Below are 17,469 nucleotides of genomic sequence, written 5' to 3' on the forward strand. Positions count from 1 at the left end.
GTGTATAAGGCGTCTGATTTGGCAAAAGTGACCATAGAATCTTTTACTGAACAGTTGGCTCTTGTGGATTCAGATCCTTAGGGAAATACTGCTTGATGTTCATGAATTAATTCCAGTTTATCAACCAGTACACAAAATACAGGCAGGCAGTGTAAGCAGAATTCTTAAAAGAAGTAAATATTCAACAACTAGAATATTTTTCAGTAGCAATAGTATATATCTGTTCTAATATTTTTCTCAGCCACAATGTTTAAGTATTTCTGGTAAGCTATAATTTACGAATATTACATCCTTACTTTGTAAATATGAACACCCTTGAAAAATTATAGGTAAGTTAAAGTTTTGGAAATAGAATAATAATTTTCCAGAGGGTTGCTAAAGAAATCAATGAGGAATACTGTAAAGTGAAGTTTCTTGGCATAAAGTGTATTGTCACAATTTGTGCAGTTATATATTCTTAAGTTCTCTGAAAAATTTTGGGAATACATGCCTTAAACTAACATATTAGCCATGATAACATAAATAAAAATTACAGGCCAATACAAATTTTAAAATTTATTTTTAAAGTTTTTTCCTCCTTGTAGCATAGCAAGTAGATACATTATTGACTATGCATTGTCCTAGCAATTTGAAGCTACTTTGATTTTAGATCTGCCGTGAAAGTGTGGACTAGAACCTTGCTAGCCAATACAAAATCCCTTAGCCACATGTGGCTATTTAAGTTTAAATAAATTTAAAAATTTGGTCTTTAGTCACACTAGCCACATTTTAGTTCAGTTGCCTGTTGGGGCGTCATGGTTCGAAATGGAGTATTTCCAATCATTATAGAAATTATACTCCACAGCACTAGACTAGACTTATGCCATGAAGATCTTTGGAAGACAACTTGAGTTCTTGGGGAGATTTAACTCTACTGCATAACTGATAACAGTTGTTCTCAAATCTTATATGATACTGGTCTTTAGATTTTCCCCTGGAACAGAATCTATATCCTTATGATGGTTTTAGATTTGACTTATACTTGGATTAATAATGTCTTATGAGACAGTTTATATCTGGCTTAGACCTAGTCATTCCCCAACAAACCCAAAGCAAATATATACTGTAAACTCAGGAAATAGGGTGTCAGTTGAATATCACTTATTTATTTTAAATTATTTCTGAGAATTGGAGTCTATTGAGGTCTCTCTGTCTATAACTGTGGATGATGTAAGATAATTCTCTTGACCTCTTTGTAGATCGGTTTTTCATCTATATATAACCAAGGAGATGGAGCCAAAGGCTTTGAGTATATTTAATTGCTAATTCCTTTGTTTTTTTATCTTAGTGAAACCATAAATTCCACCTATCCTATAATCTTCTATGTTGTATTTCATTAGAGCAAGTAAGAGTTGATCTTTACTTTTAAGTGAAGAAGCTCCTCCTCCAGCCCTTTATACCAGTAAAAAACCTAGAGTTATCTACCTTAAGACTAAATGTAGTCAAATAATTTGCTTTATACCCAATAGTCTTTACTTAACTCTTTCTACTGTGTGCATAAAAATAGATCATGTCTTTTAAGAGATTTGGAATTAACTAATTAAGTATATGAATTGTGGTGTTGTAAGCAGTGGTGTCATATTCCATAGCAGGGTTCTTATCCTTGGGTCTGTTGTTTTCAGGGAGTTGGTAAACCATTTATATTGTGTGCAGACTCATTTGTGAATGTGCTTTTTATTATATCCTCAAAAGTGTCCTTGGTCCTGAGAAAAATGTAAAGAATCTTTGGCAGAGTTGAAAGAATGATTGAATAGGGGAAGATAGAGCTATTCATTTTCACCTGTCAGTAAAACAGTTCAACTCCTACTTCCTTCTAAGCCATCTCATTTGTGTTCTGGCTCTCTCCCAAATGATTGTCATTTTCCTGCCATCCCCTGCTGTTCCTCTGTCTATAATCATCAACATCTCATTTCTCATTCTAGAAAATTGAGTGCATCATCTAGCATAAGGTAGCATTCTTAAATTGTTACTTTTATTGTGTATTTTTCCTTATTAAGTGAGAGTCTGAGACAACTATGTGTCTTTAAGAAAATTGAGAGGCGTTCCATGCCCTGGTCCTGCCAGCTGACCATTGGCTCCAATTTGTCTATAAAGATTGTGGCGTATAAATCGGTAAGTGGTAGGTACACAGTTTTTAAAGAGAAGTTACCAGAGAGATAAATATGCTTATATAAGCAGCTGACAATTCATGTGTGGGTTTTTCAGAGTATAATTAATGCTTCTCTAGCTGCTCTTCCTTTTCATTTAGTCTTCTGTTTAGCTTCTTATGTAAAAGGCATGCCAGGAGAAGTTTTCAGAATTATTTATGATAAAGTTTGATTCCCTCCCTTTTCTCTGCATTGATAATTGATTGTTATGGAATTCAGCTCTCTTGGTGTGTCTCTGGCTCTGTGTGTGTGTGTGTGTCTCTCTCTCTCTTAAAGAAAGAAAATGTAATTCATTATGTTGACATTGTAATATGGCAGAAATGTCAATGATGTGCAAAAGTTCAGAGTTTTGGAGATTCACACTTAATTCATTTATTAATGATCTGATAGTGACAAGATCTATGAAACATTAAAAGATACTGAGTTGTTATTGTGAAATTATGTTTCATAATATATGCACATTTGACCATAATATTATGTACACTTTAAAAAGTGAGTTTCTTTTGGTAATTATTTAATGAAATTCCAGTCTGAATTGGAATCTCTGACCCATGTTTCCACATGAGCAAGGATTTGCCTTTTTTGCTAAATCTACAGAATAAAATAAAAACATTTTAAATATAAAAAGTAAACATACAGACATGTTTTTGTATATTCGAGGACTGAGTTCCTAAACCCATGGTATGTCATAAGAAGCTTAGAGGTAGTTCTTTATTTTGGGTTCCATTAAGGCCTAGAATAGTGTTCCTAGGAATGAGAATAGTCTCCTCCCTTCTTTATTTGGCTTTCCTTTTCAAAATTTGTTGATTTCTGACTATTGATATGTTGCTTTCTCTTTCTTTTTTATTAGAATATTGATAAAGTGTATGGTCTTCCTTTTTTAGGGTTTTGCATAGAAATTATTTATGTATATTCAGATATTAATATTTGTAGATCATCCTAGGGGATAATGAAATGTAGAGAAAGTTACAGGTATTTCCTATTGTAAAATAAGCCAAGATTTCCACAATAGGTAAGAGTAAGACAATGTAGTAATTGTTCTAGATTTTTGTTTGTGAACTAGAGAACATGTTAGGTTTTTATCTTCTGTCAGTCAGAATCCTAGCATTCCTTATTTTTTTTTTAATTTTGAAATTAAGATTACTTTGGAGCAAATTAAAAAGACTTGGATGGTTGTGGATGCAAGAACCCTAAAGAAAGAAGATATACAAAAAGAAACAGTTTATTGCTTAAATGATGATGATGAAACTGAAGTTCCCAAAGAAGATACTATTCAAGGTATGTTAGTAAGAGTTTGCACTTTAGCCTAAAAGAGATTTTTCTTAAGGCAGTATGAGACAGGCTACTATTTGTATTATTGTTCACTTAAGGATTTTACTTTGAGGTATAGATAAGATGCAGCTGTCTGATGGAGACATTTTTTTCCTTTAGCTCATCTGTTGGGACTTAGGCTGAATGGCTTCTAAGAGAGCACGTTTTTCATCCTTGTCAATTTTAATTTCAGGTGACAGGGCTTAATACTTGGCTTTATTTAAAGTTGAAACTCATTAGCTAAGAGAGTATTAACATTAAAGTGGCTAAAGCAAGTGTTTTGTTTATTTTTTACTTCCATGATGATTATTCTTCCAAGTTCCAATTTCAGTTATTATATCCAGATATGTTTTCTTATGTTAATTCAGAGGATAAGGAAAATTATTTTTGTTTGTTATATTGCTTTGGACTCACTAAGATCTTTAAAGTTGTACTCATATATTATTCCCATTTGCCTTGGGTAGTATGTCTAGATGGCCTTTCTATCCAGAGGACTTAAAAGTTAGCTAAGAATATCTGAATATTCAAGAGCTAAAATTATAAGATACCAAATGACGGTTTAAGATAGCAACCAGAATTCTTAAAAGAAATTTATTGCCAGGCTATGCACTGCTCAGTATAGTTTTGATTTGCAAGTTTTGACAAAAATTTCATCTATAGCACTGTATCTCATAGCATATAGTTATGTGTGTTAGGAGTAGAGACATTTAAAAGTGGGAATGGGGGCTGGGGATGTGGCTCAAGCGGTAGCGCTCTCACCTGGCATGCGCAGGGCACTGGGTTCGATCCTCAACACCACATAAAAATAAAAAATAAAGATATTGTGTCCACCTAAATATTAAAAAAAATAAAAGTGGGAATGATTTTGACTCCCTGGAGGATTATGTATGAAGTATAATTAACACTCTCCAATTTCTAATAGCTCTTTAATTCAGTTCAGTAGTATAGAACATGAATTTTGGAATTAGACTTGGGGTAGAATCATTCCTCATGGTTTGATCCTGGTATGACTGGCACATAGTAGGAAGAGTAGCATAAGGCCCAAGACCAGGAAAGTAGAGGGCCTACTGTGGTACAAAATTGACAGCCTGCATTTTCTCTTTTAGCAGTCACAACAACCTAAAGAATCAGGCACTTGTTATTTCCATTCTACAGATAAAGGAAGCAAGGCTGAAAGGCATTCATTAACATATTCAAAGTCACACAGTTAACAACTAGCAGAACTTGAATCTAAGGCTGTGTTCCTTTACAGTCTGTGTTCCTTTACAGTCTGTGTTCCTACATATTATTCTGAATCAGGACTGACTAATTAAGGGCTTTCAATGATAGAATACATTTCTATATTGAAAGCAGTGTGGAGTCTTACGGTTTTTAGGAGCAGGGAATCATTGGGACTGCATTTTAGGAAACTGAATATGACAATTGGGTACAGAATGGATTGGAAGGAGAAAGGTCTAGAGATAAGGGTGTAGGTTCTTTTTGTTGTTAGCAAAGAAAATTCTGGTATGTTACACAAAGATAATTTATAGTGAGGCAGTGGAAGGAGAAGAGTTAAAACCCTTTTGGGTTCAAAGAGCATTGAATTGCATCTTTTTCACCTTTATCATTTTATTTACAGACTTCCTTTCCTTGTCCTTTATTCCCTACCTCCTAACATGCAGAATTCTCTTTGTTAAGCAGAGAGACTAGTATACACATGTGGGCAAAGAAATGTGGTTATATAGTGTAGGGGTTTTTTTGTACTTTCTGCCAGGTACAAAATTAAAATTATTTGCCGTTTAAGTAGAAGAACCAGAAAACCCAAGACATTTTTAATTAGAACTTTCAAGTTACTGTTAAATGAATCAAATGAAAAATTGACTGATGACAGAAAAAGTTAAAAAAGCTTTTGGTTTAGATACCACTGTTAATCAAGTACCATGTATTTTCCAGTTAAAATGTTGTTGGAGTTTTTTTGTTATTGTTGCCAGTTTTTTTTTCAACATACATGATAAAAATTGCAACATGGATTTTTATTGTTGTTTTAAATTTTTTAAAGTTTTTTTGTAGTTGTAGATGGACAGAATGACTTCATTTTATTTGTTTATATTTATGTGGTGCTGAGGATCGAACCCAGTGCCTCATGCATGCTAGGCAAGCGCTCTACCACTGAGCTACAGCCTTAGCCCCTATTGTTATTGTTTTTGATATATGGTATCAACAGACTAAAAGAACAAGTAAACACTAGATCATAGATTCTGCCCCTGGACACCCAGGTTTTTTTTTTTTTTTTAATTGTTATTGGTTGTTTCTTGGAGTAAAGAAGAATGTGCTTGTCCTTGCATTTACCTTGAATTTTGATGATCATGCCCCACCAAATATATAAAATACTGTTTATTGAAAGGACATAATCTTTCTACAGATCAGAAGCCTTGGATTAGACTTAGAGTTTTTGTCTTTTGTGGGTGGTGGGTGTGCTGCATTATGTAGATTTCTCAGTAATTAAAAAGAGAAAATGCAGTCAAATCCAAGAAATATAAAAAATTTAAATGCAGAAAAATGTACAACTTAGCAGTTGAATGTTTCTAAACAGAAGAGTTTTGGTTTCGTAGGTATCCAGCATGGGTTTTTGAGAACATTTTGTTCTGAAAATTTCTTATGGATGGTTTTCTCTGTGGTCTCCAGGCTTCTGAATAAATGTGTTCTTGTTATTATGTTTACGAATCATGCTTGTAGTTTAGTTTACCATGGTTTATCTTTGGAGGATAACTAGTACATTGCATTTGTGACATCGTTTCTTTTAGCCTGGATAATCATTAAGGTAACTAGATTGAAAAAGATGCTACTTAAAAAATGTAATTAGATTTTAATTTTCTCTGTATTGTATATGTGGTTTGTGATTCTGCTGCTGCTCTTTCCCTGTTGATCACAAGGGGCAGCAATTTGATTCCAGGGAATAGAAGATGGAGGCTCACTCTAGAGTGTGCCTGCATTGTTAATGTATGTGTAGAGCTCATTTCATCTCAGAGAAAACGAGCCCCATGTGCTTAACAGATGCTCTTCTCTCGTTCTCTAGGGTTCCGCTATGGAAGCGATATAGTTCCTTTCTCTAAAGTGGATGAGGAACAAATGAAATACAAATCGGAGGGGAAGTGCTTCTCTGTTTTGGGATTTTGTAGATCTTCTCAGGTACAGTAATTACTTTGCAATTATGAATAAAATCTGTGAGCTTTTCCCCAGTTGTTGAGGTGGTATGCTTTTGATTGGTCATTTCGTTTACAATATTTATTTTACTTTGTTTTCTTTAATGTAGTTGGGGGGTTAGTGTAGCTATATTTGATTTTTGATACTCTTCCCTTTTTTGGGGGGTACTGGTGATTGGACCCAGGGATGCTCTACCACTGAGCTACATCCCTGGCTCTTTTTATTTTTTGAAACAGGGTCTTGCTAAGTTTGTGAAGGTCTTGCTAAATTCCTGAGACTGGCCTTGAACTTGTGATTCTCCTGCCTAAGCCTCCTGAGTTTCTGGGATTACAGGGGTGTGCCACTGCACCCAGCTTATTTTTGATTTTTGAAGAGAAAAACCAAGATGTAAAAAAATCTGAAGAATAGGTTCAGTTAAGTCATTTCCTCCCTTTGCTGACCATCAAAGCTCATAGTAACCTTAAAGGTAAAGAAATAGTATTCATTTCTTTGCTGTGGTATTTCTTTCTCTAAACTATGATGTATAATGGAGTGTTTTAGATGATTGCTACGTGGGTTTTGAATGACATTAACTCTCAAAATATCATTGATTAATAGTGGTCACTTTCCTTCTCAGTTCCAATGTAGAGTTCTAGGATGTGAAACTTATCTATATAAGTAACATGTGTTTTAGGCCCCAAAGCAAAGAAGTACTAAATAGACAATGTGGGAAATGGTGTAATTCACCTTGGGATACCACATGCTATCTTAGAAGAGATTGTTAAAAGATTCCCGGAGATCTTAGATTAAATGTTCTTGAGGTAGGCAGCCAAAGAGATAAATTATAATTAGGAAATATAAAATGTAGCTTTATATATGTTTTACCCAAGGTATATAGGGATGAAGAGATTTTTATTGGAGAACTCATGTGAAAATTCTAATGAAGTATTCTGAATCCGGTATTCTGAATTTGAACTTCCTCATGTTGCTCTGGCATATAGTCTCCTTGTACTTCAGTGTTAGAAGAGTTTAGTGAGGTTGAGGAGAATTGTTTTCATGATTCTCCAAACTGATACGTATGTATTCAAAACTCATAAGCCAAAAATTGAGAGTATTTACTTAAAATCTGTAAGATTTTATTGATCAGAATAATTACTTTTAGGAAGTTGAGAGTTTCTAACAAGACACTAAATATGGCTTTCTTAAAAATGAAATTATTCACTTTATTTATTTATTTATTTTTTCATAGTGCGTCTCCTTTATTTGGGGTCTCCTTAATGCTTTTAGCAAAGTTTCACAAATTATTCACTTTAGAAAGCATATAAACTTAAAACTGATGAGTATTGGTAGCAGTGCTTACGAGTCTTCAGCATAACAGAAACTTCATTTTCACTGTTTTGTAGAAACTGGTCTATTAAGAAGTGAATGTAGGGCTGGGGTTGTGGCTCAGCGGTAGAGCGCTTGCCTAGCAAGGGCGAGGCCCTGGGTTTGATCCCCAACACCACATAAAAATAAATAAATAAAGACATAAAAAAAAGTGGAATCATCTTAATAAAAGAAAGAAAGAAGTGACTGTAGATCTAGATAGGCAGAAAAGACCTGTGAAAACCCTTCAAGTATAATTCAGGACTCAGGATATTGAAATCACCTTTGCCAGGTTGGGAGGGAGAGCCTATTTCAGTTAAATAGCAAAGCAAAATAATGAACAGAACAAAAAATATACTTTCCATTTTAGAAGACTTTTTAAAAATTTTTTTTAGCTGTAGTTGGACACAGTATCTTTATTTATTTTTATGTGATGCTGAGGATCGAACCCAGTGCCTCTACCATTGAGCCCCAGCCCCTGCCCTAGAAGACTTTTATTAACCTAAAATTAACTTCTAAAATCATGAAGTGTTTTCTAAGTCGACTTTTTGTTTTTAGGCTCTAAGTCAATTTAATCCTAAGTAAAATCCCAGATAAGTACAATGAAGATAATTATTATAGCTACCATTTATTGAATAATTATAATATTCTAGTCAATGTATTAATAAGCATTTTATGTAAATTTTCATTTAATTCTTATTTTAATCCTCTCAGGTAGATGCCATGATCTGCATTTTATAGATTAGGAAGTTGAGGCTCAGAGCTGTTAAGTATCTGGCCCACGGTCACACAGCTCCGAGATGGTAGAGATGGGTTTTGAACAGGACGGCCTCCAAAGCCTATGCTATTGTTTAATGGTAATCTGCTCAACAAATGAACAAACTCAGCTTTTGACTAGTCTAATGTACATACATGATTTCATACGTTATCTTAACAAAAGGGCGCAAGTGTTAAGAACATGGTAACTGTGATAAAATATAAGCATACATCTTTTTACAGACTAATGATTATCTTTGAATTAATAAAATCACATATTGTTCCATATTTCCTTAAACCAGAATGTTGAAAAACTAACATTTTTTAATTGAACTGATGATAAGTTTTCATTTTGTTTTGGGGTGTGTATGTGTGTGTTTTATTTGTTTTTGTTTTTGTTTTTGTAGTGCTGTGGATGAAACCCAGGGCCTTTCACATGCTAGGCTGCTTGCCATAGAACTTAACCATAGAACTACATCCCTAGCCTGCTTTTTGTTTTTGTTCTTTTAATTGTGAATTACTTTTAAAAATTTAATAGGTTTTTCAATTTGCTTGTCTTAATGTTGTCAAGTGTTCTGGGTGTCTATATGATAGATAAAAATTTAGCCAGAATTTTCCCAAATGTCTGACTGTTCTTTGAAAAATCATTTGGGTACATTTGGAAAAGTTATCATTAGCTGTTCTTTAATAAATCAGGAACTATTATAGATTCTGTTAGGGCAAGTCGAGCTATATGAATATAGCAAACTAAAATATAGGTTTATTCCCATTATGGGGGAATGGAAGTGGAGATGAGGGGCATTTGAATTATAAGGGCCTTACCCATACCTTTGAGACTCATCTTCTTGAGCTGCTGTTACCATGCAAGTACTCCAATAATTTCTCAGGTGAGAGGGCAGGAAAAAAACATAAGGAACATTTCCCCATATAGCATGTGTCATGTTGTTATAAAGAAGTTCCAAGCTCCAGATTACATAGATCAGAAAGAAGTTGATCTTGGTAGGTACATGCAGGTGGTTATGATTTCAGGAACTCCTCATTATTTATTTTCTAATTGAATATTGGTGGATTGCTTTGACTCCTCTGATAACTTTGCTGGTAAGTTAATTGAATTTTAAAAAGGGAAAGAAAGGACACGCATACTTATTTCTGGTTTCATAAGTTTCCCTTTCTTCAACTGTATCCCTTGCTAATTTGTTCTTCACTTCATTCTCTGCAGTTCATCAGTGCTTTGTCATTGCAGTTAGAATAAAGTCCAAGCCACATAACTTGTTTCTAAGAGACTTCATGATCTAATCATTGTTAATCTTTAATATGATTTCTCACATTTCTCCTTACACTGTGGTGCTGCACTACTCCAAAACTACTCCAAATGTACTTTAGTTTATATCACTCTAGACTTTGATTCACAATAGCGTGAATCTCTTCCTGGGACCTTGTGCCCAGATGTGCCTCTGAGTTGTTTCCTTTTTATCTATTAAGTCTTAACTTAGGTGTCAGCATTTGCTGACCTTCCCTTAACCTTCAGTGACCAGACTTGGTGCCCTTCATATGTGCTCTTATAACATCATATAACCTTTGATGCTAATGCTGCATTGCAGTTAATTTCATGTTTGTCTCTCTAAGCTCCTCAAAAGCAAGATTATGTCCCGTTCACTGTCGTGTTTATTGTATTCAGGACAATACAGTACACACACTAGGTGCTCAGATGTTTGTTGTGTTGATGAATGGTCATCCTCAAATAATAAGTTGTCTCTGGTCACTATGAATGTTTTCTTGTAAAAACATTTTGAATAGAATTTCTTAGCAATGTGTGGCATTATGGCTATATATATATATTTTTTTATATTGGATCAAAACCAATTATTTTCCTCTCTTACTCTTGTAGGTCCAGAGAAAATTCTTTATGGGAAGTCAAGTTCTAAAGGTCTTTGCAGCAAAAGGTGATAAGGTGAGTTAACTGGATCATTCAGTTAGTGCTTCAGAATTGAACTGTCATTTGATGAAAGTGGATTGTTTGGGGCTTTTGAAGTTTAAAATGACATGAATTCTTGCAATAGCATTGGGAAAATTCACTGACCTTTAAATGTGAAAATGGAGAAATGATAAATGAGTTTGTTTTAGCATGAGTAAAACACTTGAGGACATAATCCTACAATTGGAGACCAAGTATATATTAAAAAGGAAACATTTTGAATGACTTCATTTAGGTGTGGGAATTTCATGGTCAAATGTTGAGGGGGTCGGGGTCAGGTTGACATTTTGATTTTTCATAAACACTGAACATATAAGAGTTGGCATAAGCATCCTGGAGAGACACTTTAGTGGCTCACTGAACTACTTCTATTATTGAGGAATTTGATCTTTTCCCCCTCCCTCTTCCTACTCTTTTCTCATCTCCCCAAGATTTTTGCATCCTATACTCATACCTGCTCCCTTTGTAAATATTTTCTTTCTGACCACCAAATCAGAACTTACTTACGACTGTTGAATCAGGTTTCCAAATCCATGAAGTATTTAAAATTGAAATTAGTAAACTGAATGTAGTAGGTTTGTCTGGGAAGGGATAGGGTGTTGGTATAACAGGTTATAACCCTCTTATTATCCTCACTTCTGAAAGGTAGCTGGCTGTTGATCTAGATAGATGGGTATGCCGTTTGTTATTCTATGAGAAAATTAAAATTAGAAGAAAATGTGTGGATTCCCCTCACTACTGAATGGGATAAATTAGAACACAGTTGAAATGGGGAATCTTCATATTTGAGAATTCTAGTTCATAGGTTTTTCCTGTATCAATTCTCAGAAATCATGTAGGTCTGGTGTGTACTGTCAAACTACAACTTGTTTTTAACTTCTGTTGCTGAGGTTTTAAATCCCATTTGTCCCTTTACGCAAGAAAATTCTAGTCATTTTGGGAGAAATGCTGCATGTGCAGTGAGGAATGTCATGTCACTAAGCTGTGTTGAGAATCATGTGTTGGGTGATTATCTAGATTTGATAGCCAAGGGCAGCCTTGTGAATTGTGTAATTAGAATCTGGCTATATACAGATAACTACTTCCTACTGTCAAATAAAAATGTAGAGACAAAGCTTCAAAGAAGGAACTTCTATTTGGGAATGAAGAATAGGATTGTGACTCAGATACTTATTCTCTAGATCTGGAGTGGGGCCCAAATCCTACATTTCTTGAAAACTTTCAGGTAATGTTGATATTGCTGGTCTATGAACCAAGTTTTCACATACACAGGCCTGGTGGCCTCTTTTGTGTTTAAAGAACAAAGGAAAGTTTGGGGATCTTATTGTAAACTTTAGCATTTGCACAGAGAGTCAGTCCTCTGCAAATTACTAGGAAAGAAAGTCATTGCCACTTTGGTGCTTGAGGGAGCTGGTGAGCTCTGCTCATTGAGCTGTGGCAGTTACTATGTAAAGCTGCTTTTGAGATTGTATTAGTGTTTTGTCAGTTGCTAAGTACTGATAGTCATAAAGTTGCGCTCTCATGGGATTGAGATGATTCTGTGAGGCAATTCCTGAAGCAAGCATCAGTTGTCTTATGCTTATTTTGTCAGTGAGTATTACTGTCTCCAGAAGGATTTTTTCTTTTTCTTTTTTTTTTTTTAGTTGGTCAGAACTCCATCCCTATAAGTTTCCAAGCAGTCTCTGAGTGTTCCCTCTTCCTTTTCATGGCTTCTCCACTCCATTTTTGTGGTTTCTGACAGGAATGACTTCATTTTGTATAATGAATTTTCAATACTGTACATTGTAAGGTCACTTCAGTATCACTCAAGAAGAGATATTTTCAGATCTGTTGGCAAAGGATGAACAACTTTTTGGTGTCAGTTTTTAATGTGGTGGTCAAAAAATGGTATTGTCTTATTGGGGTTTATGAGGTAATGTTGTGATCTGTGTTAATACATGCATCTTTCGTAAAAGGCAGCAGCAGTTGCACTTTCCTCCTTGGTTCATGCCTTGGATGAATTAGACATGGTGGCTGTAGTTCGATACGTTTATGACAGAAGAGCTAATCCTCAAGTTGGTGTGGCTTTTCCTTATATCAAGGATGCCTATGAGGTAAAACCCACAGGTTTATTTTTTTTGTATTCTCCCTGCAACCCATCCTTTATGCTAAGCAGTGCTTCTCAACTGTTAATATGTATGGGAATTACTTGGGGATCTTGTTAAAATTCAGATACTTATTCTCTAGATCTGGAGTGGGGCCCAAATCCTATATTTCTTGAAAACTTTCAGGTAATGTTGATATTGCTGGTCTATGAACCAAGTTTTCAATTGTAAGGAAACAACATAACTTATAAAAATATTTAAGGAGGTTTTTATTAAATCAGTAAGGGTTAACTGTGATCTTTTCTCTCAGTTCTTGACCTTCTTGACTTCAGAATCAAATGGGAAGAGAAATACCTCCACTTTAATAAACAGGGATTATGAATAAAGGTTGAGGATATGATTTTTGTTGTGATCCATGTAAAGTCCATTTGGGGCTTTTCTGTTTTAAAAGATCTGTATTTAAAATATAAGTCTAGATTCCTTACCAGAAATATAAAGTGAAAGCAAATATCTTGACTTGCAGGTCAGCCTTCCAGGCACCCTGCCTTTTCTTATTTTTTTTACTTGGTCATGCATACATTTTACAGTTTGCATTTAGTAGTTTTTTTGTTTTGTTTTCAGTTGTCAATGAACCTTTATTTTATTTATTTATATGCGATGCTGAGAATTGAGCCCAGTGCCTCACACATGCTAAGCAAGCGCTCTACCACTGAGGCACAACCCCAGCCCCTTAGTAGTTTTGTTTTTAAGCATTTCTTTAATGTTTAATATTTTTCATATTGTTTGCAGTTGTGAATAGTCAGTAGCACAAGTCAAAACACTTTAGTTTTTCATGTGCCAGATTTGAGTTTTCTGATTTCTGAAATATTTCTGTTGTGCCATTTTTACAACATTTGGGACCATTTTTATATTTTTTCCATTAACTTTATTGTTTCTGCTTTTGTCCCCTTCCTTTCTCATTAGTGCTTAGTGTATGTGCAGCTGCCTTTCATGGAAGACTTGCGGCAATATATGTTTTCATCCCTGAAAAATAATAAGAAATTTACTCCCACAGGTGAGTTTATTTCCATTTAGTTCACTAATGGCTCTGCATGCAGATTTGTTCTTGGGCAATCACCTGGCTCCAGTCATTGGTTGTTGATAAGATTTCACAGGATGGAATTGGTCAGTTCTGTTCTTATACTCCTGAACTATTTTTTCAGTACTAGAAATAGCTTTGCCCTGAACTTTCTAAATACTGTCTAGTTCCCCCTTCTGACTTTGTGCATGTGTCTAGGGAATAGCTTGTTGGTGCTGGGTGTCTGTTCTCTGGTTGTGATCAACTTTGCCCCTGCTGAAATGAATTGGTGTGCAGTATCACACCATGTTCTACATACATGAAAAATCTTGGAAATTCACATGACGATACTGGAAATGAGCTTTTCTCTTTGCCCTCCTTTTATAGTTTGCAGTAAGGTTAAGTCTCATTGTTATGTACTTCTAGCATCTAGGAGTTACTTGGAACTTAATGAGAAACCCTGTTATTTGGCCTCTGGCTGCACATGTAGGATATTACACAGAATGAGTCTCAGAGTCACAGGTCCAGTCTTCCTGAGAGCACACCATTTAAGACAACTGTAATAAAATGTAGCAGGGGACAGAATGAGAAAATATACCTAAAAGAACAACAAATGATGGTAGATAATTTATTCTTCAAGTTTAATTTATTATCCGTGTCAGTGTAGGATTAAGGGGTTGTAGGTGTGTTCTTCCTGTGTGTTGTTTTGGTTCGACCTTTTCGGAGCAGTGTGCTGAGAAAAGGCTAAGAATTAAATGGGTTCCTACGGCTGGGATCTTTGTCTTCCTTCTAGAGTTGAGGCCCTCTACGTCATGGTGGAGGCAGGAATGGACCCAAATGTATAAAGTTGTCACTGTGTCATAGTCTTGTCTCTACCTCTTGATCATTTCAAACTTTAAATGAGTAGAATATTTTTTAAAAAGAACTTTGTTTAATAATTATTTTATAGACATAAATCATCAGAATCTCAAAAATCAGATATCTTTAGATCTGTTGATCTATTTTCTGTGTGTTAACGTATTTCTGTTTATATTCTTTCCTGTGGAAAAATGGATTCTTAAAGCTGTTTAATGTATTTCCCTAGTTGATGTAGGAGTCGATGTAGTCATTGTAGGAGTTTGAAAGGCCAGAATAATCTGGCCTGATACTAACTGGTAGTAGCAGATGAAAATCACTGAATGTTCACATGTGTAAGTATCATCTCCTAGCTAATTCTATGTGGACACTGCACTAGTTAGCTTAAGTTGGTGATAGCTATGCCTTTGTCTGAAACCTTCTCTGGAAAGTTCAAAAACAGGAAAGAAATGTGCCACAGTACCTACCTCTGTGCTCTTTCATTTATAGTGCCTGTACAAAGGGATATCTGAAATGGTGAAGAATAGAAGCAAGGTACTTTTGAGAGACTTCAGGCATAAGGTACATTTTACCTTTTGCCTAGTGACTGTGAATCCAAAAATAGTACTTAAGTTCTACAGCTGAACTGCTGTGAATCAGCAGTACAGAAGCATTTAAGAAAGAGTTGTTTTTCATCCACATCGCTTTGGACTATCCCAGTTTTGTTTTACTTGGTATTTTTTTTTTTTTTTTTTTTCAGTGTAGATAGACACATGCCTTTATTTTATTTATTTATTTTTATGTGGTGCTGAGAATCACGCCCAGAGCCTCACACATGCGAGGCAAGAGCTCTACCACTGAGCTACAAACCCAGACCTTGGTAGATGTTTTTTTGAGGAGCACTTACTTGCTTTCTGTTGGGTATTAGAAAAGACATAAAAAGGTTGTCATGGAACTTCAGAATATTTTGAATTGAGTGGGGTAAGATATGTACATGGGTGTATATGTATGCAGGAGGAACTGATTCTAACAGGAGAATCAGCTCACTGTGGTCCAATGGTGTCGTCCTGTTAAGATTCTAGACTCTGATAAAAATTACATTAAGTATTAGAAAGTTTATGCTTCATTGCCATAGGGGTTTTCTTTTTCTTTTTAATGTCTTTCTCTTTAGTTAACTACTAATTTTTAAAAAATAGTCAAAATGGATAGTACACGTTCTCTCCATCATACACTCGCCCCACCCAGGAGTTGGGCCTTCCATCTCTCCATTGGAAAGAGTTGCTTCAAAAGCTGCCTATGATGTTCTTCAGTTTTGAGGGAGTCAGAGAACCCTGTGTCCTACTGTCATCAACTTCATCCAGGACTAGCATATTCCTGCCTCTCTCTTTCACTCCCCTTCCTCAGCATAAATCTACAATTTAATCCAGTCTTCACCTTCCATTTCCTCTGGCTTAAGATTCAGAAATGCACATTTTATATTTTTCTGTACTTTTGTTCCTCTTGAATAAATTTGTAGTGTAACTTCTTCATCTTACCTCGATGCTACCTTTATGACAAGTGTGATCCTGGAACACTTTTTCCCTAGTACTGATTACATTATTATATAGTTTGTCTAAGCTCTCCTGCTATTTTAAAAAAGTCTCATTCACATGAAATACAAGAGAAAGGCCTGGAAAAGCATAAAAGAAGAATCTGCTTTTTATTAAGCCTTTCCTTATTTTTTTAAAACTAACCTTATTCCAGGAAAAAAAAAAAAAGAAAAAAAGAGGGGGGCTGGATTTTAACTTTTCCTTCTAAAAGCTCAGAATACTTTTCTCTTTTCAAGTAGCTCATTGAATGATGAATATTTGGTTCAAATTTCCATGGAGAAGTCAGGTTTTCCTGTGGCTGTTGTTCGTTTTTTCTGGAGTAGACTCTTTTGCTTTTGATATGATACTCCATTGTCAAAGGTTCATCAAATGGAGGAGCTGAAAAGAACCTAAGAGGTCAACTACTCTAAAAAGCTCTTTCACAGATTAAAAAAACAAGACTCAGATTAAGTACTTGCATACATACAGAATATTTTTGGCAGAACCAGGAGTATATAACCTGCTAGTATTGCTGTACTTATAAAATAGAAAGCTTTTGTTTTAGTGGAGAATAATGTGAATAATCCTTTTTTTTCCTTTCTGCTTCTCTGTTTATCCTTGTCTTAAGAGGCACAGTTGAGTGCTGTTGATGCTTTAATCGACTCTATGAGCTTGGTAAAGGAAGACAAGGAGGAAGACACCATTGAAGACTTGTTTCCAACCACCAAGATCCCAAATCCTGCATTTCAGAGATTATTTCAGGTGAGAGAAGAAAGATGAACCAGTCATGTTTGTAGCAAATGAAAAGAAAGCTAAGTGAAAAGGTAATTGGCCAGTCCCAAATAAATCTAACCACAGAGGACTTCATTTGCTCTATTTAATAAAAGAATAACATTTTCCTGATTTGTGCTGAGGAAGGAGAGGACAGAATATTCTAGTTTTGGATGAAGTTGATGACAGTTGGACACAAGTTTCTCTGACTCCCTCAGAACTGAAGAATGCAACAGGCAGCTATTGAAGCAAAGTCTTCCCTGGAGAGGTATGGAAGGCCCACTCCTAGGTGAGGTGAATATGTGAACCTATGGACTGTCCATTTTGATTCACTTCACAAAACATCCTTAACTAACCCAATCCATATTGGGGCCTGTTTTGTCTTGAGTTTTTTAAATTA

The 17,469-nt window shown here is 35.2% G+C and overlaps 1 protein-coding gene across 1 annotated transcript in view; it reads left to right on the forward strand.

Annotated features, from left to right (window-relative positions):
- The window catches only part of Xrcc5 (X-ray repair cross complementing 5), an 85,431-nt gene that overhangs the window by 12,974 nt on the left and 54,988 nt on the right, over positions 1–17,469 (forward strand). Inside the window, exons 7-13 of the mRNA XM_048808989.1 lie at positions 2,037–2,151; positions 3,326–3,464; positions 6,553–6,665; positions 10,669–10,731; positions 12,711–12,848; positions 13,803–13,893; positions 16,927–17,060. Coding sequence (XP_048664946.1) covers positions 2,037–2,151; positions 3,326–3,464; positions 6,553–6,665; positions 10,669–10,731; positions 12,711–12,848; positions 13,803–13,893; positions 16,927–17,060 — 793 coding nt within the window. The remainder of the gene's footprint in view (positions 1–2,036; positions 2,152–3,325; positions 3,465–6,552; positions 6,666–10,668; positions 10,732–12,710; positions 12,849–13,802; positions 13,894–16,926; positions 17,061–17,469) is intronic.

Source organism: Marmota marmota, unplaced genomic scaffold (genome assembly GCF_001458135.2).
Source record: "Marmota marmota marmota unplaced genomic scaffold, marMar, whole genome shotgun sequence".
Taxonomy (NCBI): domain Eukaryota; kingdom Metazoa; phylum Chordata; class Mammalia; order Rodentia; family Sciuridae; genus Marmota; species Marmota marmota.